Source organism: Manihot esculenta, chromosome 9 (assembly GCF_001659605.2).
Source record: "Manihot esculenta cultivar AM560-2 chromosome 9, M.esculenta_v8, whole genome shotgun sequence".
In the NCBI taxonomy this organism is placed as follows: domain Eukaryota; kingdom Viridiplantae; phylum Streptophyta; class Magnoliopsida; order Malpighiales; family Euphorbiaceae; genus Manihot; species Manihot esculenta.
This window is the reverse complement of record NC_035169.2, coordinates 311,378-336,838: the sequence shown is the minus strand read 5'-3', so window position 1 is coordinate 336,838 and position 25,461 is coordinate 311,378. Positions and strand designations below refer to the sequence as shown.

The window sequence follows — 25,461 nt, the reverse complement described above, 5'->3', positions numbered from 1 at the left end:
AGTTAGGCCTGACCCAAATTTAACATGGTATCAGAGTCTCCCCATTTGATGTTGGGCCTTCTATAAATATGTCACGCACCAGTAAAATTCTGGGCGTGAGGGAGTGTGTTGAATCCCACATCGGTTGTGGAAAGGGGTAATGTGCCCCTTATATGGACCATAGGCACTCCTCCCCTTGAGCTAACTTTTGGGGTGAGTTAGGGCTGGCCCAAATTTAACAACAATAAAGAAGAGGAAGGGATAAGAGACAAAAATCTAAGGAAAAATTACTTTTCAGTCTTTGTAGTATGAAGAAACTCACTAATTGGTCCATCGGTTTTGAAAAATGCATTAAAATGTTGAATCCCACATCGGTTGTGGAAAGGGGTAATGTGCCTCTTATATGGGCTATAGGCACTCCTCCCTCTTGAGCTAGCTTTCGGGGTGAGTTAGGTCTGGCCCAAATTTAACATGGTATCAGAGCCTCCCCATCCGATGTTGGGCGCCCCATAAATGTGCCACGCACCAGTAAAAATTCTGAGCGTTAAGGGTGTGTGTTGAATTCCACATCGGTTGTGGAAAGGGGTAATGTGCCCTTTATATGGGCCATAGACACTCCTCCCCCTTGAGCTAGCGTTCGTGGTGAGTTAGACCTGGCCCAAATTTAACATAAGTCTACTAGTTAGTCCTTCTGTTAGTTTTAGCCGTTAAGTATTGTAAAAAAGTCTAAAATGCCTCTAATACGGAGTGACTAATTAGTAAACTTTTAAACATTTGAGGGACCAATAAATAAGATTTTCAAAATCATAGGAATTAAGTGGTAAAATACTTAACGATAAAATTAACGGAGTGATTAACTAATAGATTTTTTAAAATGTCATGCATGTTTTAATGCATTTTTCAAAAAACGATGAACTAACTAGTGAGTTTTCCATAGCATAGGGACTAAATAGTAATTTTTCCAAAATCTAAAGACATTGAAGAGAAACAAAATGGATGAAAGAGAGCTAGCAAATTATTTAATCATTTAATTTAGTTAATATAAGTTTCTACTGGGTATATATGTAGCCTAATATCTTACTGTAGACAAAAATGAAGATATTTCATCCTAATAGCTGTTCATGATAGTGCTCATAACAGTACCAAAATAACAAATGTACGTTGAGAGATGGGGGCTATTCTTTTATATGGCTCAAAGTTTGAGATATCCACATCATGTTAATTGTTGAGACTTTCATCTGAATTCAATTTCTCAGTTGTTGTCATTGTTCTTTTTTTTTTTTTTTTTTTTTTTTCCTTCACCTGCCTTTTGATAGATTCTCAAAAGGGTTGACTTGTTAATTTCCTGGGATGATACACATTTTTGAAGTTATGTTCCACAGTCACAGGGGCAAAATATTTGCTGTTTCAGTATCATACTGAGTTTGATTGTTGTAATAAATCAGAATTGTAGGAAAATTGTGTGTATTTTCTATTGAATAAGAGTGTTTATTGTGGTAATTAATCAATCTTTTATAAATCCTCCTTCGATCAGTTAGCTAATCAATTTGCCCTATGATTTTGTTGTCTATTAATTATTTACATATTATGTTCATACTCTAATGCTCCCTTTCAAGATGGAGCATAGATGTTTATAATGCGGAGCTTGTTACAAAGATATTCTATTTTAGGCCCATTTAATACCTTGGTAAATAAATCTTATAGTTGCTCCTCTATCTTCACATATCCAGTGGAATTAAGTTTTCTTCAGAATGAAATGATTATCTAAAGGTAATGGATAATAGATTATATTTAATTATTTAAATAATTTTTAATTAATTAAAAAATATATTATTAGTGCTGGTGATGTAAGATTATGTCAAATTATTATTACTAAACTAATGGGTCTAGGACACGTACTTCTAACAGTCAGTGTATTGTCTTGATGGCTGCTAATAGACCAATCCACAAAAGATTCTGAAAGCCCTTGAAATTGTTGATAACTCGTGTGTGCAATTTGTCATTTGAATTTGATTGCCTCGCTTCTTGAAATTTCTAGGCTGGAAGGAAGTTATTTGTTTGGACATATTTTAATCCTTTAATATTTTTGGTCTATTCTTCTGTTGCAGGCGAAACTTCATATCATACACGAGCTGCTTGGCAAATTGTATTCAACTGTAGCTAATGATAGGAGAAGCGAATTGTATCGGTTGCTTTTAGAGGAGCTAAATGAGGAGAGGCAGAAGACACGACAGGAGATGAAAAAAATGTTTAACAAGTCATTTGGAGCCACTTTCCTCACTGACACAGGTCAAGAATCTGCTTTTGCCTATCACATCCATCAGTACGCTGATGTCTATACCAGCAAGCCTGAGAACTTTTTGCTCTACTCACCTGAAGCATGGCTCCATGTACCCTTTGATATCAAGATAATGCCACATCACGTAAAGGTATGTCTCTCTGTTCCTTGAGAAAAATCAATTCTTTTCCTGAATAAATGATAATTTCGATTACAGTTAGAATTCAACGTGATTGCTAGGTGGTAAGGAGGAATGATGGATTCCCATTTTTGTGTTCTCATTCAACCATACATGAAGAAAATGAATATCCCATCTGATTTTGATTCCTAGGCCCTTTTTTATTTTAATCTAAATGACATAACATAGTATTTCATATTTGTTAAACTTACTATATGGACTTGTCTATTTGTTGCCTAACATCCACTACCACATTTCAATATACATTGCTAATTAAATTGCAGTGATAACGAAAATTTTATGAGTACATTTAAAATTAGGCACACTTCTCCATTTTAATTAACCTTCCTCCTCTGAGCTATATTGTCACTCAAAACTCCTTTTGTTTGATAGAACTTGGGCTTTGTTTGGCTTGTGAAATGGCATAGAATAGGGTGAGAAAATAGGAGCATTCCATGCTCAGTAACTTTTTATGGACTTGGTTCAAATTTAATTTGGAAAACCTCTTCATGGAATGGTAATTTTATAATTTCAATTTTTTATTAAATTTAAAATGTATGATATATATATATATATATATATATATATATATATATATATATATATATATATAATTAGTATCTTTTAAATTCAAAATGCTAGTGAAGGATAACTATTCCATTAATATGATAGCTATTCCTACCCTATTCGGTTCCATGAGCCAATGGAGTCCTTAGGCTTTGTTTGATTCACAAAATAGCATGTAATAGGTGAAGTGTGGAATAAATATTCCTTGATTTGGTTCAAATTTAAATTTTAAAATTTTAACCTCTTTGTCGAACTTTAAAATTAGCTTTAGTTGTTATAAAGGAATAATAGTTGTTAAATTATTATATGATATAAATTCAAAATAAAGTAAAGAATAGCTAATTAGCTATTTAGTTGCTATAAATAGCTATTCCATTTCTACACTGTTCCATCCTATAATTCTATGTGTAGAATGGTAATATTTATTGTATATTACAATAGAGATTACAACCTATTTATACATGAGAGACTATGTCTAAATAGGAAGGAAAATTAAACCTATGATATGCAATCCCTAAGATTAAGCAACTGACGCATCTATCAATATTTACTTCCTATATTAACATATTTACTTCCTATGACCTATAACACTCCCCCTCAAGTTGGAGTATAGATGTTAATCATGCCCAACTTGTTACATATATAATCAACTCGAGTCCCACTTAGAGCTTTAGTAAAGATATCTCTTAGTTGTTCTCCAGTTCGAATATGTTCTGTTGAGATTATCTTTTGTTGGACCTTCTCACGAACAAAATGACAATTAATCTCGATGTGTTTAGTCCTCTCATGAAACACTGGATTGGAGGCAATGTAGATAGCTGCTTGATTATCACACCACAACTTAGCATGCACCAAATTTGTGAACCCAACTTCTTCCAATAGTTGACGTACCCACAAGACTTCACAAACGGCTTGTGGCATGGCTCGATATTCAGATTCGGCACTAGAACGGGAGATCACATTTTGCTTCTTACTTTTCCATGAGACCATGTTACCTCCCACAAAAACACAATATCCAGTAGTTGACCTCCTATCAACCTTTGAGCCTGCCCAATCAATATAAGAAAAACATTCAATATTTGAGTGCCCATGGTTACCATAGAACAGGTCTCGCCCTGGGCCCCTTTCAAGTAATAAAGAATCTGTCCTAGAGCATCCCACTGGGCAATAATAGGGAAGACATAAACTGACTTACCACACTCACTGAATATGCAATATCAGGACGAGTCATTGTCAAATAATTCGGCTTGCCAACTAATCTTTTATACATTTCAGGATCTGCAAATGGCTCACTATCTTCTATGGTAAGTTGAAGGTTAGGGGTTATTAGGGCACTACAAGATTTAGCACCCAATTTTCCTATTTCTACAAACAAATCAAGAACATATTTTCTTTGAGATAAGAAGATGCCTTTCTTGTACTGCATAACTTCAATTCCCAAGAAATATTTCAAGGAGCCCAAATCCTTTGTATGAAACTGTGTTTTAAGAAATTCTTTTAGGGATGTGATGCCAGTAACGTTACTTCCTGTGATGACGATATCATCCATATATACTCCAAGCAGAATTACTCCAATATCAGAATTTCTATAAAACACTGAGTGATCACACTTACTCATCTTTATTCCAAACTATTGGACCACCTCACTAAACCTGCAAAACCATGCCCGAGGACTCTGTTTCAAGCCATAGAGGGATTTTCAAAGTGTACAAATCTTGCCTGACTCCCTCTGAGCAGCAAAACCAGGTGGTTGCTCAATATAAACCTCCTCCTGAAAGTCACCATGGAGAAAAGCATTTTTAATATCCAGTTGATGCAAATGCTAATCATGTGTAGCTGCCAAGGAAATAAACAATCGAACAGATGCGAGCTTGGCAATTGGAGAGAATGTATCAGAATAGTGAACTCCATAAGTTTGAGCATAACCTTTGGCCACTAAACGGGCCTTGAGGCGAGCAACAGATCCATCAAGGTTTACTTTCACTGCAAACATCTATTTACTGCAAACACCTATTTACACCCAATAGCCCGCTTTACTGGAGGCAAGGATATCAACTCCCAAGTATCATTAGTGTCGAGGGCCATCATTTCCTCTTCCATTGCAGTACGCTAATCAGGATGGGACAAAACCTCAATAACAGTTTTGGGGACTGAAATAGAATCTAAAGCAGTGACAAAACAACGAGAAGAAGAGGATAATTGACCATAAGAGACACAAGACGAAATAGGATGAGTGCAAGTACGTTTACCTTTGCGAAAAGCAATGGGAAAATCCAAATCAGACAGTGAAGGATCAGTGGGAGCAGGATCTGTCTACGAAGAAGCGGGTAGCTGAGCGGAGTCAGAGTCCTCTAAGCGTCTAGAATACACATTAAAGATGGGAGGGCGACCTGGCACATAAGCGGAAGGTGTAAGGAGTAGTCTGAGGAGACAGAGAGCGAACAACGTATAACCAGAGGTCATCTTCCTTCCCCTGCGTGTTATAAACAAATGATGGCAGAAGAAATGGAGTGGACTCAAAGAATGTTACATCAGCAGACACAAGATACCGATTAAGATTAGGAGAAAAATAACGATACCCTTTTTGACATCGAGAGTAGCCAAGGAAGACACATTTGAGTGATTTAGGATTCAATTTAGTAACCTGTGGACGAACATCACGAACAAAACAAGTATAATCAAAGGTACGTGGCTCAATAGGGAATAAAGATTTAGTGGGAAACAAAATATTATATGGGATGTCACCATGAAGGATGGAGGAAGGCATGCGATTGATAAAAAAAGCAAGCAGTGGATACAACATCAGTCCAAAAGCATTTAGGTACTTTCATTTGGAATAAGAGGGCTCTGGCTACTTAAAGAAGATGTCGATTTTTCTTTCGGCAACTCTAATTTGTGAAGGAGTGTCAACATAAGAGGACTGATGAAGAATCCCTTTTTGTAACAAATAATATTAAAAAAGCAAGGAGTGTCCAAAAGCATTTTGTGAAGGAGTGGACTCAAAGAATGTTATATCAGCAGACACAAGATACCGATTAAGATCAGGAAAAAAATAACGATACCCTTTTTGACATTGAGAGTAGCTAAGGAAGACACATTTGAGTGATTTAGGATCCAATTTAGTAACCTGTGGACGAGCATCACGAACAAAACAAGTATAATCAAAGGTACGTGGCTCAATAGGGAATAAAGATTTAGTGGAAAACAAAATACTATATGGGATGTCAACATGAAGGATGGAGGAAGGCATGCGATTGATAAAAAAGCAAGCAGTGGATACAGCATCAGTCCAAAAGCATTTAGGTACTTTCATTTGGAATAAGAGGGCTCTGGCTACTTAAAGAAGATGTCGATTTTTTCTTTCGGCAACTCTATTTTGTGAAGGAGTGTCAACACAAGAGAACAGATGAAGAATCTCTTTTTGTAACAAATAAGATTGAAATTCCCCAGAGAGATACTCTTTACTATTATCACTTTGCAATATACGAATGGAAATATTGAATTGAGTTTGCATTTTAGCATAAAACGCACAAAAGTAACAAAGTACTTGAAGCCAGACTTAGACACAACAGGATAAGGACCCCAAACATCTGAATGTACTAACTCAAAGGGGGATGAAGCCCGTTTATTGACTCGAGATACTGTAGGCAAACGATGATGTTTGGCAAATTGACAAGACTCACAATCTAAAATAGACAAAGAATGAAACTGTGGATATAACTTCTTCAAAGCCGAGAGAGAAAGATGCCCCAAATGACAATGAACATCAATAAGTGTTAAACGCGTGGAACATGCAAGAGATTGAGGTAGTTGCTAATCCAAGACGTAAAGACCCTCTGACTCACGCCCTCTACAAATAATCTGCTTCGACGAAAGATCCTGAAAAACACAGTAATCAGGAAAGAATGAGACACAACAATTCAATGCACGAGTGAGTTTACTAACGGAAAGCAAATTAAATGAGAACTTAGGGAGACATAACACAGAGGATACAGAAAGAGAAGGGATTAAGTTGATATGACCAGAACCCATGACAGAAAATTTAGTGCCATCAGTAAGAGTAACATAAGAAGACGATGCATGAGACTCAATATTGAACAAAATGGTAGAATTATTTGACATATGATCGGTAGCATTAGAATCAATAACCAATTTGGAGGATGAAGACGCAAGACATGCAGTAGAGTTACCTGACTCGGCAATTGCAGCGATAAAAGAGGAATTAGAGGATTTCAGAGATGCCTGGTATTGGATGAATTGTGCATACTCATCGCAGATATCAAAATTCTCTAATCTGAAGAGGCCTCAACTGCTATATAGGCCATTTGTGTGCACTGATTCTTATTCTGTAGTTTTTGACATATCTTCTTAGTATGTCCAGGTTCGCGGCAGAAATAACAAATGATTCCTCCTAAGTCAGAAGTAGAACCTGTTTTTCCAGAACGCTGAGATCCTTTACCACCATTAAAACCTCCTCTTTGCCCACCTCTATTATTCTGTCTGCCACTATCATTGCGGCTAACAAGGGTACTAGTGGAGTGTGAAGGAATTGGAAATTTTGTACGCAACACCCTAGTGAACACATCATGTAACGATGATATTTCAGAGTAAAAAAGAATATGAGATTTAGCTGACTTAAACTTTTGAGGGAGACCTGCAAGAAAGCTCATAACAACCATTTGCTCTTGTTGAGCTTGTTGAGTTTTCACATATGTACTAAAAGGCATTAATACATTAAGTTCTTCGTAAACTCTTTTAAAATCCAGAAAATAAGATGTCAAAGTTTAATCATTTTTCTCAGCTCGGTAAAGCGCTTTACACACATTATAATTACGGGAAATATTTCATTTGCCAGAATATAGAAATTCCAAATGCTCCATTAATTCTTTAACAAATTCACAGTGATTAATAAGACTAATCACCTCACTATGAATAGAATTTCGAATCTGCAGAAACAAACAAGCATCATCTCTCATCCAATCTCTACGAGTTTCATCAGTTGGAGGATCCTTGGTAAGATGATCATCCATTTCAATACTTCGTAAATAAATACGAATAGTCTTACTCCAATCCAAAAAATTAGATTTATTTAATTTGTGTTCTGTGATTTTAGTCATCACAGGAATTACATCAGTTATGGTGGTTTTAACTTCAGCCATAAGGATAACCAACCCAAAACAATCAAAATAAACACAGGGTCAGAAGTAAACAGTACCCGTGCCCAAATATGAACAGTACCAAAAAACACCTCTACCCAACACCCGAACGGCAAATGAACCTCAGATCTGACAAGGGGACGGTGTGGTGACTCCGGCGATGGTGACCAGAGCAGCGTCTGAGCAGGGACGCGCCGGCACGTGGAACTGCGGTCGGTCGTTGTGGCAACGCGTGAGGCCCACTCGCCGGCCGAATGCTCGTCAGCTCTTCAGTGAAGCTTTAGCGGCGCTCCGATGTCTTTCCTAGGGGGCAGTGAGATCCAAATGTTACCCTTTATGGGAACCTAAATGAACAGAGCTCTAAGTCTCTGAAAAAAAAAATTTTAATTTTTATGGGTGAGACTCTGATACCCTGTAGGAAGATAATATTTATTGTATATTACAATAGAGATTACAACCTATTTATACATGAGAGACTGTATCTAAACAGAAAGGAAAATCAAGCCTATGATCATACAATCCCTAAGATTAAGTAACCAATATATCTATCAATATTTACTTCCTATATTAATATATTTAATTCCTATAATCTATAATAGTGGTGTAACACCGACCACCACAGTGCAATAGACATGTCTCTCTTTGAGGCCCTTTATGTCTATTCACCAGTCTCATTGACATTTTTGCCTACTATTGAGATGTCGGTGGCTGCTGTTTTGGAGTTTTTCCATAAGAGACAGTATATGACACAGTTGCTTAAAGATCATTTGCAGGTTGCTCAAGTTAGAATGAAGCAGCAAGCAGATAAACAAAGATCAGAGAGATCATTGAGATTCGAGACTGGGTGTTTCTTAAGCTGCAACCTTATAGACAAACCTCCTTAACTGTCAAAACTTTCAGCTAAATACTATCGTCCATTTCAAATTATTACGAAGATTGGGCAGGTTGCTTATAAGTTACAACTACCTCCTACTACTTATATTCATTCAGTTTTTCATGTCTCTTTTAAAGAAGACAATGGGAGCTAATATGTCACCAATGTCAGATTTGCCTATTATGTCTACTGATAATTTTGTGGTAGCTCCAGAGAGTATCTTCAGACCAGAACTATCTTGAGGAATGGTTAGAGAGTTCAACAAGGCCTTACCAAATGGGTCAACCTTCCTCTTGAAGCGGCCACTTGGGAGGACCGAACTTTTATCTCAGCTCAGTTCTCTGACTTTACACCTTCTTGGGGGCAAGAAGGTTCTCATGAAGGAGGTATTGTTACGTATCATAGGAGAAGGAAGAGAAATGTAAAGGAGGGAAATATGTAATTAGAAATAAGAGTAATTTGGGTATAGAATTATAAAATAGTTAGACAGCTGGATGGTTGTTATACAGCTGGGTTTTCTGTTAGAAGAAACAGTATATGTGCGTGTGACTCATTGTCGAGAGGTATCCAAATATATTAATACAGAATGCTATTCTCCTTGCCTCTCTAATTTCTCTGTCTCACCTATTTTTACTCCTCTCTACTCATAATTCTTCTTTTTTCTCTCCCTTATTTCCTTCTTCAGTACCGTTTGGTAAACTGCTACGGTACAAATTGCTCGAGCCCATTCAAGAATTTGATTCTGAAGAAAATGTTCCAGAATCCCTTGAACAAGTTGATAGAATGAACAATTTACTGTTAAAAACTCAAGAGGGTAAGAATCTTTTCTTGATTCCCAATTCTGCCAAAATTATTTGGAGTGATTCTATGGTTTTAGGGTCTTGTTATGTTAACGAAATTGATAAAGAAAAGGAATAAATAGATGGTGGTGGTGATTCTCAGTCAATGGAGAAGGGGTGTCTTCAATGTATTTGTAAACATATCAGTTTCCATATTCAAAGCTTGAAGCAAGAATTTTTTTTTTTAATCAATGAGGATAATTTTGAGGTAGAAAAAGAAAATAATTTTATTTGTGATTGTGGGGGTTTTATATTGAAATGGCATTCAACATTTGGCATTGTTCTCAAAATATTGGAATTTGAGATATGGAGAAGACAAAAGAAAGAGAAGCAGCTTTTATTTACTGGCACCTGCACATTCTGAAATATATCATATCTACAAATAAAAAAAATGATTCTTTTGACAAAAGAATCCAATTGCTGTATGAACTATGAAGTTCAACTGCTCAAGGAAAAGCTGAAGGAAACTTTGATTCTTGAGTTGGGACACTGCAAACCCTTCGATTGTTCTTGAAGCCAGAGTTCCTGTAAAAGATAGCAGCATTTTCCTTTTTCATTCTTGAGGAAAAGAATGAGCTCGCAGGGATGGGTAATGTTGTAACTGAGCCAGATTGCTATGGCAAGGAAGACGGTGGTAGTTATGTTGAGCTAAAGATTGATTAATTAGTTAAGCTAGGTGTTAGTAAGTTGTAAGCTACCAATAGTCATTGGTTCATTAGTTAGTAAAGTTATTAGTTAGTTGTAATTGAAAATAGAGGTAGTTATGTTACTGAAAGTAAATATAAATGTTGATAATCAAAAATAAATTTCTTCCTCCCTTTTTTTCTATTCTTCTCTTTCCCTGTTTGCATGTTTGGTTGTGGCTCTACCACAAACATTCATATTTTCAAAGCAAGAATTAATTTTCTAGACTTTGAGAATCTTATTAATACTTTTGAACTCTTTTATAAATGAATTTTATTAGCACACTTTGTGTCTCAATATTGCAATAAAATAAAAAATAAAAAAAGCTTGCGGAAAACGTTTTCCACATACAAGTTATTCATTAAATAAACGGAATCTTAATTATATGACTTCTTGAAATTGTTATACACCATATGGAGCTTATTATCTCGAATTCTCTCCAAATTTTTTTAGGAAAATTTACTATTTAGTCCTTATGATATAGAAAAACTTATTAGTTGGTCCATCGCTTTTGAAAAATACATTAAAACGTTCTTAAAATTTCAAAAAATATAAATTCTTCTATTCGTTTTAGTCATTAAATGTTTTATTATTTTAGTTTGTGATTTGAAAAAACTCATAAAAATATCTGCTAATTAATCCTTCCATATTAGGGCATTTTAAGTTTTTCTGCAATACTTAATTTTTAAAATTAATTGAGAGACTAATTAGTAGATTTTTTAACACCTTAAATATGTTTCAATGTTTTTTTTAAAATCGATGGACTAATTAATGAGTTTTTCTAAGCCACATAGACCAACTAGTAATTTTTCCTTTTGTTCAAGGATTTTTGTAATATGTAAAATCTGTAGTTCACTGCTCTCTTCTCAGAGTTCCCAAGTATGATCATGAGTTTGATGTTCCTATAATTTTTGAATTTTGAATACCTACCTTTTTTTAACAATTAAGACTCTGTAATTCACACTACTTCCAGGACAAGGAAATTTGAGCAGAATTCTATCAAGGCCACATGCTCTTCTTGCTTTCATTTTTTAGTTCATCTCTTTTGACTATATTTTGCAAGTTGATGCTTATCGAGTTCATCCTCTTTCTTTCCAATATCAGACTTCTTGTTTGCATGTACAAATTGTAATTTACTTAATATTTAAGGAGTCCAACTTAGACAAAAAAAAAAAAAAAAAAGAGTCCAACTTCTGCATGTTATTTAGCCATCAAATTATAATATCATTTGTTTGATCTCACAGGATGGCTAGTACTGGCAATTACATCTTTCACTCTTAAAAATATGCACATCCTCCAGTAGGTGAATTTAGCATGGATGTGTCCTTAAGTTGGGTGTGATCTTGCTGATCACAAAATTAACTATAATGTCACAACTGATCATCATATGATTTACTTTCGGCATTTTTTCTTGCAACCTAACTTCAGTTTTGATACTTTAAAATTAACTAATTAAATACATTTAGGGTTCAGCCCTTTTTTTTCTTTCATATCCTAATTTGACCTGTTCTATGCCCTAAATTTTGGGTTGTGATATATTCACCATGAAAGATGATCCAATCTTCTGATCTTTTAGTTTTTTCAATTCTTTGTGTTTTTCCTGTCTAATAGCTTGTCCTGAAATTTTCTTATGCCACCCAGCTTATGAATTTTTAATTGCTATTTCAGGTTCCATCAACCTTGTTCAAGAATCAATAGAGTTTAATCTTCAGCAGAATTATTTTGGCCGATTATCAGCAGCTGCTTCATTTTGTTTTTGATGCTGATTTGCTATGCTTTCCATGATTTGAGTTGGGACAACCAATCAGCAATCAGTTTTTGCATTATCCGGAAGTGGCTGTTTATTAAGAGAGATATCCCTTGTAAAATTAAGGAAAAAAAAAACAATTAAAATAAATTGGTCTCCTGCACAGGCTTGCTTGTGCAGGAGCGGATGAAAGATTCATTTCATTCTATTAATATGTAGTCTCTTAGATTGAAGTATGATATCATTCTTTTAGTAATGATTTTGCAGCAACTTGGACAAATACTATATGAAATGAATCTGCTTTCTACTGTGCTTGCACAGTTCTTGGGGGATCTCATATTCAACTGAAAAACTATACCGAAATATTAAGAATCATATCAAATCAAATTTATTTTACGGCTCTGGTTTGGTTTTAATTTTTTATTAAGAATCATATCAAATTTGTACTATATCGAAATTGAATTTTGTACTATATTGGAATTGAATTGAACGCAGAATTAATTTTTATACACATGTTTTTGTATAATTTGTTAAATATATTATATACTTTGAACATAATTATATATATATTTATGCACTAATATTATAATATGCAGTCCAAACTACTTTTATACGTCTTTCTTTTTCTTAATAACTTTAATACTAAAATATCAAATCATTAACTTTTTTAAATGCAAGCGTATTACAATATTGATGATATATTTAATCATTAGTTAACCATCCATCTTATATTTAAATTAAATATTATATAATAAAAGCTAATTAAAATGGTATATTTATATTATTATTTTCATGGTTAATTTTGTGTATAAAAAATTTAATAAAATTCTCGAATAATAAAAAATAACTTACTTTTTAAAATAATAAGTTATATTTTTAGGATCTATTTGGTTTAACTTTCAGAAATAATTAATACTTGATTTTTACTAATATATCTTGAGCGTTTGTTATGCCTAACTATGGGTAGTATGGAAAATAATTAAAAAGGTATATCGATTTATTATATTAATAAAATAAATATTAATTTATTAATTCATTATATAAGTTAAAAAACTAAATAGATTATCATACATGTACATAATTTTAATAATATAATAATGAATATTACAAAGTAAAAAATATTATAATTATTTTCATTATTGTTTACCTATTTTTGTTTATTTATTATATTTATTAATTTTAAATATTTTTATAAAAATTTTAATTTATAAAAGTTATTGTACAGTTACAAGGGTGTATTTAGTTAGTTTAGTTCTGAATCAAATCAAATTTAAAAAATCAAGAGAGGAGGATGGGTTATTCATATTTCACATTTCATTTGATGGCAGAGGCGAATTGAAAGTTAAGCAGTGATAATTCTAAAGATTCCCTGAAAGAAAAATAGAAATGTCTCCTAAGTTACCCCTAATATGTCTAAAACTCTACACTGAACTAAATTGATTGTATAGGTACAATCGAATCAAACGGAACCGATGTTAATCTATTCGGTTTGGTTTAGTAAAAACTGAAATTAACAGCAGCTATCCAAATTGCATTTCATCCACATTCTCAAAATCGTTTATAGCCCTAAACTTTATCCGTTTTTACAAGCCCTATGCTAGAATAATCAACTCTTTAAAAAGTATTTGAGTCTCAAATGCAACATTCCATCTTATTTTCAAGAAAGAAATCACAATATACATGCTAAAATTAATTAATAACAATCAACAATTAGTGATTATATAATCATATTACAATCCAAAATGGGAAAACATGCGATAACTAATGACTAATTAGCAACAAAAAAAATCAAAATTAACAAAAATTAATCAAAAGAAATGAGGAGAAAATATTTGAAACAATTAATTTCAATCACAAAAGCTATTGATGAGGCAAACCATAGACTGAATCGCAAGGAGTTATCTTCTACTCTTTTTTACGAGAACTGAGACTAGCTACGAAGAGTTTTTGCGAGAATCGAGACTAGCAGCAAGGAGGGAGCGACGATGAGTTGTCTTCTTTATGAGTAACAGAGCTAAACCACGATAGGATAAGAGTTCTATTCTCGCAAGGACAAAGGATAGTCTTGTTGATTTGAACGAAGAAGTTGAAGAAAAAGAATAGAGACTAGGACTTAGGAAAGGGTGATGGTTTTGTTGTGTTAGATCTAAGTATTCTAATTCTTGTTTTGAACTTAAATATGGGTTAAGTTCATTTTTTAAATTTTAAAACTTATAAATATGATAAATTTTTTAGAAATTATTTTTGGGAATAAAATTAAATTTCACATATGGAGCTTTTCTTTTAAATAAGAGATTTCAAATTATAGGTTACAACAATTCAAATTGAATGAATGTTGAAAGTTTGTAACTTAGTTTTTGCTCCATAATTCTTTGAGGGACCAAAATGAAATTTGACATATAGAGCCTCTTTGACGATACTTTTCTATCAAATGAGAGATTTCAAATTATAGGTTACAACAATTCAAATATAATAAAAATCGAAGGTTTGTAACTTAAATTTTTGCTCTATAACTCTTTGAGGGATCAAAATGAAATTTTTTAAATAGAGTGCTTTTGAAATTTTTTTTATCAAACTAAAAGATCTTAAAATGTAGATTACAAGAATTTAAACGGATTCAAAATCGGAGTTTTATAGTCTAAGTTATGATTTTTCAAAAATTTAATGAAATATTTTTATGTCTCTTAAAGTCAAATATTAGGCAACACTTCAAATGTTCAGCAGTCAAACATTGAGACTTTAGGCCGCAGAAAGTATATTTTTAAGTAGTTATATTTTCACCTCCAAAGATTCGATCGCTTAACTTTAACCTTAGGCCATCGAATTTGAATTTTTCTTACTATGAAATAACAATTATTTCAACACACAAATGACTCTATTTGCATCTAATATATCTCCAATGATTATATTTATGTTAGAATTATAAATATAATATGTTTTTTATTTGAAAAAAAGTTACAACAACTATCTAAACATATATTAATTGAAATTAAAATTTTCACTCTTTCTCTCTCTAAACCTTAAGTCATAGCATTAATTTCTTAAAATATAGTTTTGAATTGTAATTTATTTGTATTTTGAGATTGAGCGAAGGTTTTTGAGCGAATTTATGGTATTAGGTGTGATTTTAAGCAAAAGACTATATTTATGTTAGAACTATAAATATAATATATTTTTTATCTGAAAAAAGTTAAAATAATTATTTAAATATATATATTTATTGAAATTAAAATTATTAGAATTTTTAAAAATTTTAAAGACATTAATATATTTTTTAAAATTAAAAAATTAATTACTGAATTTATGTATATTTTAAATATTTAAATGGCTAAAATTAATTGAGATAATAATTTATATATTTTTAAAATTTTAAAATATTTTAATATATTTTTTAAAATTAAGAAATTAATTAATGAATTTATTTATATTATATAAATAAAATAATATTTTTTCTAAAATTAAAAAAAATAAATAAACAAACCTTCTTCCCCGGCAAGAATTATTGACAGATTATTCAAATGTTCAACTATCAAAGGCGTTAAGGACAAATAATAAATTATTTCATAAATAAGGAAAATAAATTTAAATATATTAAATTAAATTAAACTTAATTTAAAAAAAAAATCAGACTTTGAAGTAGAAAGAAAGTTGTAGTTAGTTCATTAATTTTTAAAAATATATTAAATTATTTTTAAAATTTTTGAAATATATATTAATTATTTTTTAATTTCAAAAATGTTAATATTTTTTAATAATTATCATCTAAATTTAATATTTAATTCATATAATATAAAAAAATTTATTAATAATTAATCACTTCATTAAAAAAAAAAAACTAAAATTTTTCTAAAATTTAAATAAAAATCTACTAATTAATTATTTCATATAAAAATATTTTTTAACTTTTTTTATACCTAACAGCTGAAATTAATTAAAAGATTAATTAGTCAAAAGACCAAGTAATGAACTCCTCATAACACAAGGACTAAACAGTAATTTTTTTAAAAACTATTTTAGTGATCTAACAAAATTGCATCGCTGTAGCATAAAATAGAGATTCATTTAGTTCTAAATAGTAAATACATCAAATACAAATACAAATACAAATACAAATACAAATACAAATACGGGAGAAAATTTTTATTTTGTTTTATCATGTTGAATTGGGGACAGGAGGAATGTTCTACATGCAACTGTATCACGTGCCACATGACTAATTGGGGTTTTTGGTCTAAAGAAAATTGCTAAGACAAGCACAAACTTTCCCATATTCTGCAAGCACTCAAGTAGTCAAACTAGAAGATCGAAAATAAGTTAAATACTAATATCCAAGGACTCAAATACGTTAAACAATCACTGCTGCTACAATAATACAACCTTTACAGGAGGAATTTTGATTTCACCCCAACTTGAATCTGTCCCAACTATGAATTATCATAATGAGCTGTAAACTGTCAAGGTGATAGTGTCCTACTCTATCTTATTTTACAGACACTAAAGAAATTCTTCTCAGTCTAACCATAATGCAAGATACATTTCACTCTTTACAGAATTTCCAGCTTCAGTAAAAAACCTTTTTCTGCTACACAACAAAATTAAATTTCTTTACCTCCTTCCCTACAAAGGTAGCAAAACGGTGTCGTTGGGTACCTTAGGTTACAAGAATCAATGAAAGTGTTTCAAATGTGAACTACCTTTATAGTGACAGAGGTGCTCTCTATGCATGTCTGGATGCGTTATCATGCAACTGTGCTGTTCTCATATTAGGGTCATCCTGCTGTAAAGAACAAAACCCAATAATGGGAATATTTCGTAAGTATTAGATTTATCTCTTCCAGATGTCACGGTAACACATCAAGCTAACTCACCCGGATGCCGTAACTGAAGCCAGCTGGTGTGCGGAAGAAATCCATCTGTGCCTGCATGAATAAAAATGTTATCATTTGAATGCTGTATGGCAAGAAAATTGAAAACAGCATCAGCAAATGCAATACCAGCCCATGCATGCTTTGTTGGGCATTGTAGTAACCATCATGACTTGGTGCTATCGAGTTTAACTGTCCCTGCAAATATGAAACCCGAATTTCAAAATGTGTGACCATATGATACTTCAACAGTGAAGTAGCTACAATACAATTGATGTCAACTTCTATCCGGCATACCAGTCCTTGTATAGTCTGTTGATTCCCATAGAAATTATCCCGTGGTGCCATTAAGTTCAGTTGCACCTGCATATACATAAAGCGCCAAATAAACGCAAAATCATTAGACTCCATTGTTAATAGGAGTATAAGCTAAATTCACAGCACACCATACCATCCCTGGCACACTTGGTTGTGCTCCATAATAGCCATCTAAGGTCACTGCTCTTGATCTCAATTTGTCCTACAAAATAAATCCCACTAGTAAAGAAACGCCATCAAGTCAAATTAAATTTGTCAAGGAATTCCTCTCACACAAAGTAGGCCAATATCAATAAGGAAAAAAAAAACATGCTTGAATAACAAAATCTATAAATTAGACAAACCATTTGTTGCAAGCTGTCTTCTGCCCCAACAGTTGTAACCTCCTGCTCAGAGTTCATCTGCGGAAAAAGAAGCCATTCATTATCAATGAATCATGAATTGTAAAAAATGGAAGAATCTGAAAACATGCAAAGCGTTGTCCATTACACTTGCCTTTCTTTTCTTAGCTGGATTCTTTTTCTTATTTGTCTTGTTCATACTTCTGCTTTGATTATCTTCCTCAATGCAAAGCAAACCATGAGTAGCTGAGCTACCAGCTTCTGCAAGAGTCTTGTTAGAATTATTAGCACTGATACAGTTACCAAAAGCTTCTTCAAGAGCACGAAATGCAATATTGTAACTCTCTTGAGACAATGATCCCTCTTCACTCAATTTTAGTGCCCTTTGGCACAAGAGATTGTACCTTTGCACCCTTGATTGCACCTGTTCACAATCTTCCCCCAAAAGATGTCTGCTCTTTACATCTTTTGTCCAACGTTTCAAAATGTACTGGGATGGAATCGCAGACTGTTGGCACATCTGAAGAACAACCAGAGCATGTCTACAGAGATAACCCTTGTACTCATATAGACGGCAAATGCATGCAACTTCTGACCTTATCTGATTCCACACAACAGTAAAATCCTGATGCTTTTCCAAATCTTGAACTCTGAAACTAACAGTTGTCTCATCTTGGCTTTCCATTTTAGGGTGGCATGCAACCACACCCAAGACCTCAACTTGAAATTTCTTGAATACTGCATGCGTGTAAATCCCTGAAACACTCTTTTCCAAAGGGGATGGAGATTTTAATGTAGGTTGTTTGTTCCATGTATCAGAATCTGCTTTTGCTTCCTCTTCATACCTGTCTTGTAGAATTGCTTCATACTGTTTCACAAACTCTTGCACAGTGGTTTTCTTATGTAAATACTTATCAAAATAGGAGTTTAGACTCTCAGCCCGCTGAATAGTTGAAATTCCAGCCAAAGTAGCATCCCTCATGTAGATTGGCACCCACAGATCTCGATCTTCATACAAGGACTGCATTACATCATTCTCTCTGAGTTCAAATCTATCAAGAATTTTCAACCATCGTTTTACAAACTCATCATTTGTCCATGACCTGAAAATGCATTTTTCAAATTTTGCCATAAAATTTTCATGCCGTTTAGTTACTTGACTCAGATTTTCAGCGACCTTCCCCAAGATGCTCCACAAAAAGAAATAATGATGAGCATTTGGAAAGACCTCAGTAATGACTGACTTCAATGCTTTATCTTGGTCAGTTATTATAACTTTTGGGGCAAGGCCACCCATTCCTCTCAGCCAAGTCTGCATTAACCAAGAATAGGATGTTGTACTCTCTTCTGATAGCAGAGCACATCCAAGTAACATGAATTGACAGTGTTGGTTCACTCCAACAAAAAGACCAAGAGGAATCTTGTATTTGCTCCTAATGTAAGTAGCATCAAAAGATACAACATCACAGAAATTAACATAATCATACCTACTTTTGGCATCAATCCAAACCAAATTCTTCAGAAGTTGATCCTCACCCAGTTCGACGGCATAAAAGAAGTTGGAATTCAAACTCTGCAGCTGAGTAAAAAAGTCAAGCAAAATCTTGGCATCCGCAGCTTCTAGAGCCGAATTCCTACCTTTATCAAATGGATTTTTGAGGTCATTCTTTAAACCAATAACATTTTTATATTCAGCAAATTGTCTAGCCATTGCAGCATACATCTTTCTGGTTTGTTCACTCACAGCTTGGGCGGGTAAAAGCTCATGGTTGTGCTCCTTAACAAAACTATGGATAACCCATTTTCCATCTGGCCTTCTCTTTACATGCATGCTCGCTTTACAGTCTGTCTTTGAACATGATCGCCTGCCAGTTCCATTTTCAGGGTCTTGCTTGTTTTGTCTGGCACGTGGTCGGTTAAAGGACTTGTCATACTCTCGCTTGGTTCCATACCTAGAACAAGCAAACTTTGCATCAATGAATTCCCTCGATGTTTTTGAACGACGGCTGTTTTGTATTGCTGTGTTAAATCCTGTAGACCGAGCATATTCTTGATAAAAAGAATATGCCGCACCATGTGATTCAAATTCCATACCAGCAAGTGGCTCAAGATTTGCTTCTTCTTTGAATTCTGTTGTTGGTGAACACATGGGTCCACCTTCTATGGCATGGACCTCTTCTGCAACATTGACAATATTTTCAGTTCCTACATCTCCATTATGTAGCTTGTCTTCACTCAACATATTGTCAATTCCATTTGGTTCTTCATTGTCTTTGTCATGCTCACCAGAAGGCAACCTAAGATCAATGTCCATGACAATAATTTTCAATCTTTGACAGACACCACTATCAGGCACCTGGTAAGATAAAAAAAAGTCTTCATTCTAGGAACATTTATACAACAACCTAGCATCATTCAACAATAGACTTATATGGTCAATATAGTATCTATGCGTGCATATAGCCACATACATATATATCAAGTGAAAACTTAAAGATTCCTTGAAAAGCTTGTGGTACTAATGACAACACCAAGAAAAATAGTAAAATCAATAAAAAAAAATGCAAGTACTTTCTCCATCACAGAGTACACGACACCTATGGAAGCAGAAAAATGCATCCATCTTTTCTAATTTCGAAGATTTATAAAACAGTTATTTGAAAAAGGGAGAGAAAAACATACTAGCAAAGAGTATAGCAAATTGTTTGGAGATTCTTAGAACAGTTTATTTGAAAAGGAAGAGAAAAACATATTAACAGTTGTATAGCTAATTATTTGGAGACTTCAGTTCCCGAAGGATAAGGCAAAATTTTTTTGCATGAACTCGACACCTACAGAAGCCGAAAAATGCATCCATCTGTTCTAATTACAAACACTACAGTTATTTGAAAAAGGGAGAGAAAAACACACTAAGAAAACAGTATAGCTAATTGTCTGGATATTTTTAGAAAAGTTTATTTGAAAAGGGAGAGAAAAACATACTAACAGAACAGTATAGCAAATTATTTTTGGAGATTTTTAGTTCCCAAGGTATAAGGCATATTTTTTTTTTGCACAAACAAGATCTGTTCTGTGCACCCATCTAATGGTACACATATAGAATTTTTTGAGAAGATTCTCAATATATTAACCCTTTCATCTCCCAAAGGTTGCCCTTTCTGAATTCTGATTTGGTCTTATTCAGCAAGCCACTTTGCATTTGCTAGGCTTTATCCATAGTAATTCTTTACAGTTTTTAACAAACAATTCTTTTTTCTCGAGGGATAGCAAATGGGTGGGTCTTGGTGGGGTTGTAAATGATTGATGTACCCCATCTATTAACAATTTAAGTTTATGTAGGTACCCAGACCCGTTTAATTGGTGAGAAATAAATATGCCACCACCATCCACTGCAGCCACCACTGCACCTAAAGCAAACAAATTTCTCGGGAAAACATAATGCATATGATGCATCGCTATGCCTATTATCACTTCTTAAAAACATTTTGTCTCCTTGTTACAATATCCAGTAGCTAAATAAGTAGAGGTGAGTAATTTTTAGTTATAACTGAAAAACCAAATCGATTGACAAATCAATTCATTGCACAAATCAGTTACTTAAATTCAGTTGAGTTAAAAGTAACCAAGAAAACTGATTGACAAAAATTATTCAAGCTCATATACTGCTGCTGTCCATTTTTCTATTGCTTAAGCTTCTAAGCACATTCATAAGTTCCCAAGTTCAAGACAAACAAAATCCCAAAGACAAGCTCAATTCAAATATCCTAAAAGCTTCAAATCTCTTAAAAAAAAATTAAGAAAATCAAACAAGCTCAACCCAACAATTCTTCCCTTTTTCCCTCTCTTCCTGCAATTCTAAAAAAGCCACACTCCATATGACAACCCCCCCCCTCCAAACAAAAAAAAAAGAAAAGAAAAAACGAACTAAAATAAAAAAATCTCTCTCCTTGCCATGACAGTCATACATCAGTACCAAAGACCAACTCCAAAAACGCTTTCAAAATCAAAATCCAGGCTTAGGATATAATTCTTTATCTGTGTATGCTTTTAATGTTATGTACTTTTTCTTTCTTTCTCTTTTTGCACATTTTCTTCCCCTTTTTTTCTCCTGAGCATTATTTTGAAGTATTTTCTGGACATTGAAACAAATGATCCATCAACATTCTTTTATTCATTTTTGTTTTTTTTTTTTCAGGAAAATGAGTAAATCACCCGTAGGTTGTTTAATTATTGAAATTACAGGAGCTAGATTTACTTTGACTTTTGAAATTGATGAGTTTTGTATTTGTTTCTTGAAATTGTTATGTTTTATTTTGTGTGATTGTTGAAATTGCTTGGGAGAGGAAATGGTTAGGATGAAATGGATGGGTGTAGAATCTGCATGACGTTTGATTATTGAAATCAGAACTGTTGGGCACCAAACTACTTCAGTTTGATTCAGTTCAGTTAGACTCTTAAATTAAGTTCTGTTTGATTCAGTTTTCCAAAGTATGCAATTGAGTTCCATTGCTTAAATATACTTGTTCAGAAGTTAGAAGAAAAAATTTCCTTCTTCAATAAGATATGGAACCTCACTAGCTAATCTATAAAGTTTTGCTCAAAGACATATTAATCAAACCATAATGTATTATAATTGTCTATTGAAGAGCTACAAAAAAATAAAAATTAACAAATCCATATCAATTCATGATAAAATTGTGCAACTGCACAACAACTAAACCAGGAAACAATACAAAAATTAATTGCTTTTCACAAGTAAAATTAGGAGGGTTACAGGCTTGGAGATATTAGGGAGCTTAGGGAGCTCTTGTCATATTATCAAACTAATTTAACTATAAAACCCAGTATTGTCAAAACAAGCAATTCACATGAATGTTTTTCTAAATGTTAATCTGGGGTTGGTTGTAGAAGCATGTTAGTAAAATGAATTAATGAAATGTATAGCAAGATTGTAACTAGCAACTGTAGTTTAACTAACCCTGATAAGTGGCCAATGGTCACCCCACACTTGATTTCTCCCACAAAGAAACTAAAAAAAATTATTTTACTCACTGATATATACCATGAACAACATGCATAGAGGTTCAAAATATAAAGAACTCTAAAAATAAGTGAGGAACTATTGAATAAATACACATCACAGAGTTCAGATCAAAGGGAAAAAAAGCCTAACATCAGAATGAACAACCATAAGGAATTCAAAATGCTTAATTATCCCTGCAAAAGTTTCATGAGGTTTAAAGACTCCAGATTTCAAAGATCTGATATGCTGGAATTACTTGATTTCTACTGGTAATGCTGGTTAAACAAACAAGGGACCCACAAGTAATTAAAATTGAAATTGAATATATATGTAATAGTTTATATTCAGGGTATTCAAAATAGAAATCTGTTTTGCTTCCAGCTTTGTGATTACACTCATCATAGTGATTACCTACCAATTAAATACTGCAATACATTTTTGTCCTTCACAATTTCCTTTGCACAACCTTCCTGTTTCTTTTGTTTCTTCACAACAAGAATGAGAACCAGGCAGCAAAAGAATGAAACTAGTTTTTTGTTTAGCAATTACAAGAGTAGCTTTCTGATGAAAATTCAATGATATATCAAAAAGATTTATAGAAAGTAAATCATATATCTCACCATCTGAATCTCCCCTATAACATTCATAAAAATAATTTTCTCCTCCTACCCATATTTGGTCTTTTAAAAGACAATTCGCTGAGAAAAAAAAAAAAAAAAATTCCCCTCATTTAGAATCAAGAATTTTGCAAGGATTCAATTGATTTATTTTTTAATAATTCTCTTGTTTGTAATGTGAGAATTCAATTTAATTTTCATTTCAAAATAAGTTAAAATCTGGTATGATTTTGTAAGGATTCATTTGAATTCTTTTATTGAGAAATAAATCAGGTCAACCAGAGTGTTTGTGTTCAATAAAAAATACCCAAGTACACTCCATCCCCAGCAATAAGCACCACTTGCGATAACCACAGCTAGTGTAGCATATTAATGAACACAGTAAGAAAGCATGAAATGATAATTCAACTAATTTCAACATCGAAACACCCACTTTTAGTTCAGCAATTTCTGGCATCAATCTATTGTAGCCTCCTCAATAAAAATCCCCAACTTAGAGTAATGAACTAGCATTTTCAAAATTAAATTGCTAAAATTCATAAAATTATTGGCAAAAACAAAATTATTTAAACTCAAAAACCCAAAACACTACAGACAGAACTCGCTCTCAGGAAGGTTGTTCTCAAGTAGAGACTAGGTTGAAGATAAAACCCAGAAAGGAAACAGGTCAAAACGCACCTCAGAAACAAATTAGCCACTGAAATTGTCCCCGGAAATTGGAAGAAGGAGGTTTCGTTTTGGAATGAGAAAAATTGTTGCAGCTCGCCGGAGAAGAGAAAAATTGTTGCTGGAGATGAGAAAATTTTGTCCTGTTGGGGAGGGTTGAGAAAGGAGGGTCGCGGGGAGGGCGCGTGAGACAGAGAAGTTTATTGTCAGAGTTAATTTTTGGTTTCTTTTTTATTATTATTTTTAATGAGCATCCGTAGCCGAGTCAATAACCCGCCCGTCCGCTGCCTTGCTTTCTATTAATTCAATAATTCAAAACTAAATTCACTTTTTAAAAAAATTAAAAAAAAAACGAACGTCAAATATTACTTCATAAATTGGAAATCACATAGAAATGTAGGAGGAAAGAAACTCCATTCATTTGAATCTATCACATAAACAATAGGTTTCACTAGAGCGTGAGCATATTTATTTACAGGTTTTGTAACAAATAAGAGGAATTCATTATGAAGCTCTACCAATAAGATTTTGACATCATTAACCAGCTGGTCAAAATAGAAGCAATTTAAATGACCATAACCTCAACAACATAAAGAGGAACAAATGTACAATAAAAGCACATATCTCCTTTTACAAATAATCATGCATGATCGTGAACAACCCATCCTAAACCAATCCCTATTTCATTTGTATTTACCAAAATATTTGCAGTACATTTGATAGTTGAAGTAGGAGGTGAAGTCCACTTTATAACGGGAGAATGGTTTGTTTTGAGATGCAGTACTTGCATTAGGAAACCAAGCAGTTCTCCACTGTTGCAGAGTAGTAAAGCAATTTAACTAAGTGAAGATAGATTATTTTCATCCAACATTGTTGTAATTTAACCATAAGCTCCATATTGTGCAAATAACAATTTGAGATGAAATATTGAAAAGATAGTGGAAAAATTGTAACGATCCGAAAACCGGACTGCTACCGGCGCTATGATCCAGATCGACTTAAGGTTGTCGGGACCCGTAGCAAGCCTAACATACAACCTGTCATACCTGATAAATCTCATACATAATCATACATTTTCATAAAAACTTTAAAATTTGCATATACCAAACTTGACCTGTGCATGCATCATACTGAATACATAAAATTCTCATACTAGAGCTCTTATCAAATGCTCTAATTGGATCAACATTACATTAATCAAGCTTGGTTTAATATTAATAAGAACATTTCATAAAGATCGTGTATCAAAAGGGATTAACCATAACTTTAGGGTCAAGCACAATACTAATCCTCAATACAAATCTGTACAATATTTTACATTACATTATC

The 25,461-nt window shown here is 33.2% G+C and overlaps 2 protein-coding genes across 9 annotated transcripts in view; one reads left to right on the top strand and one right to left on the bottom strand.

Annotated features, from left to right (window-relative positions):
* Nucleotides 1-12,698, top strand: part of LOC110622498 (5'-nucleotidase domain-containing protein DDB_G0275467) — a 54,806-nt gene extending 42,108 nt beyond the window's left edge. For all 3 annotated transcript variants that reach the window (XM_043959844.1, XM_021767010.2, XM_021767009.2), the window contains 2 exons: nucleotides 2,088-2,408; nucleotides 12,224-12,698. In XM_043959844.1, coding sequence (XP_043815779.1) covers nucleotides 2,088-2,408; nucleotides 12,224-12,253 — 351 coding nt within the window. In that variant the 3' untranslated portion in view covers nucleotides 12,254-12,698. The remainder of the gene's footprint in view (nucleotides 1-2,087; nucleotides 2,409-12,223) is intronic.
* Nucleotides 12,699-16,589: 3,891 nt separating this feature from the next.
* LOC110622601 (protein FAR-RED ELONGATED HYPOCOTYL 3) lies at nucleotides 16,590-24,355 on the bottom strand. 6 transcript variants are annotated; one of them, XM_021767165.2, is made up of 9 exons: nucleotides 24,145-24,354; nucleotides 17,981-20,182; nucleotides 17,830-17,886; nucleotides 17,619-17,687; nucleotides 17,465-17,530; nucleotides 17,297-17,365; nucleotides 17,171-17,221; nucleotides 16,997-17,079; nucleotides 16,590-16,919 (listed from the first exon to the last, which is right to left on the bottom strand). In XM_021767165.2, exons 2-8 carry the CDS (start codon nucleotides 20,138-20,140, stop codon nucleotides 17,020-17,022), a joined length of 2,532 nt encoding a protein of 843 aa, XP_021622857.1. In that variant the 5' UTR covers nucleotides 20,141-20,182; nucleotides 24,145-24,354; the 3' UTR covers nucleotides 16,590-16,919; nucleotides 16,997-17,019. The 6 variants fall into 6 exon arrangements, with proteins under 6 accessions (XP_021622857.1, XP_043815861.1, XP_021622856.1 ...); XM_043959926.1 differs by having other exon boundaries at nucleotides 16,997-17,076; XM_021767164.2 differs by having other exon boundaries at nucleotides 16,590-17,079.
* Nucleotides 24,356-25,461: the final 1,106 nt, after the last annotated feature.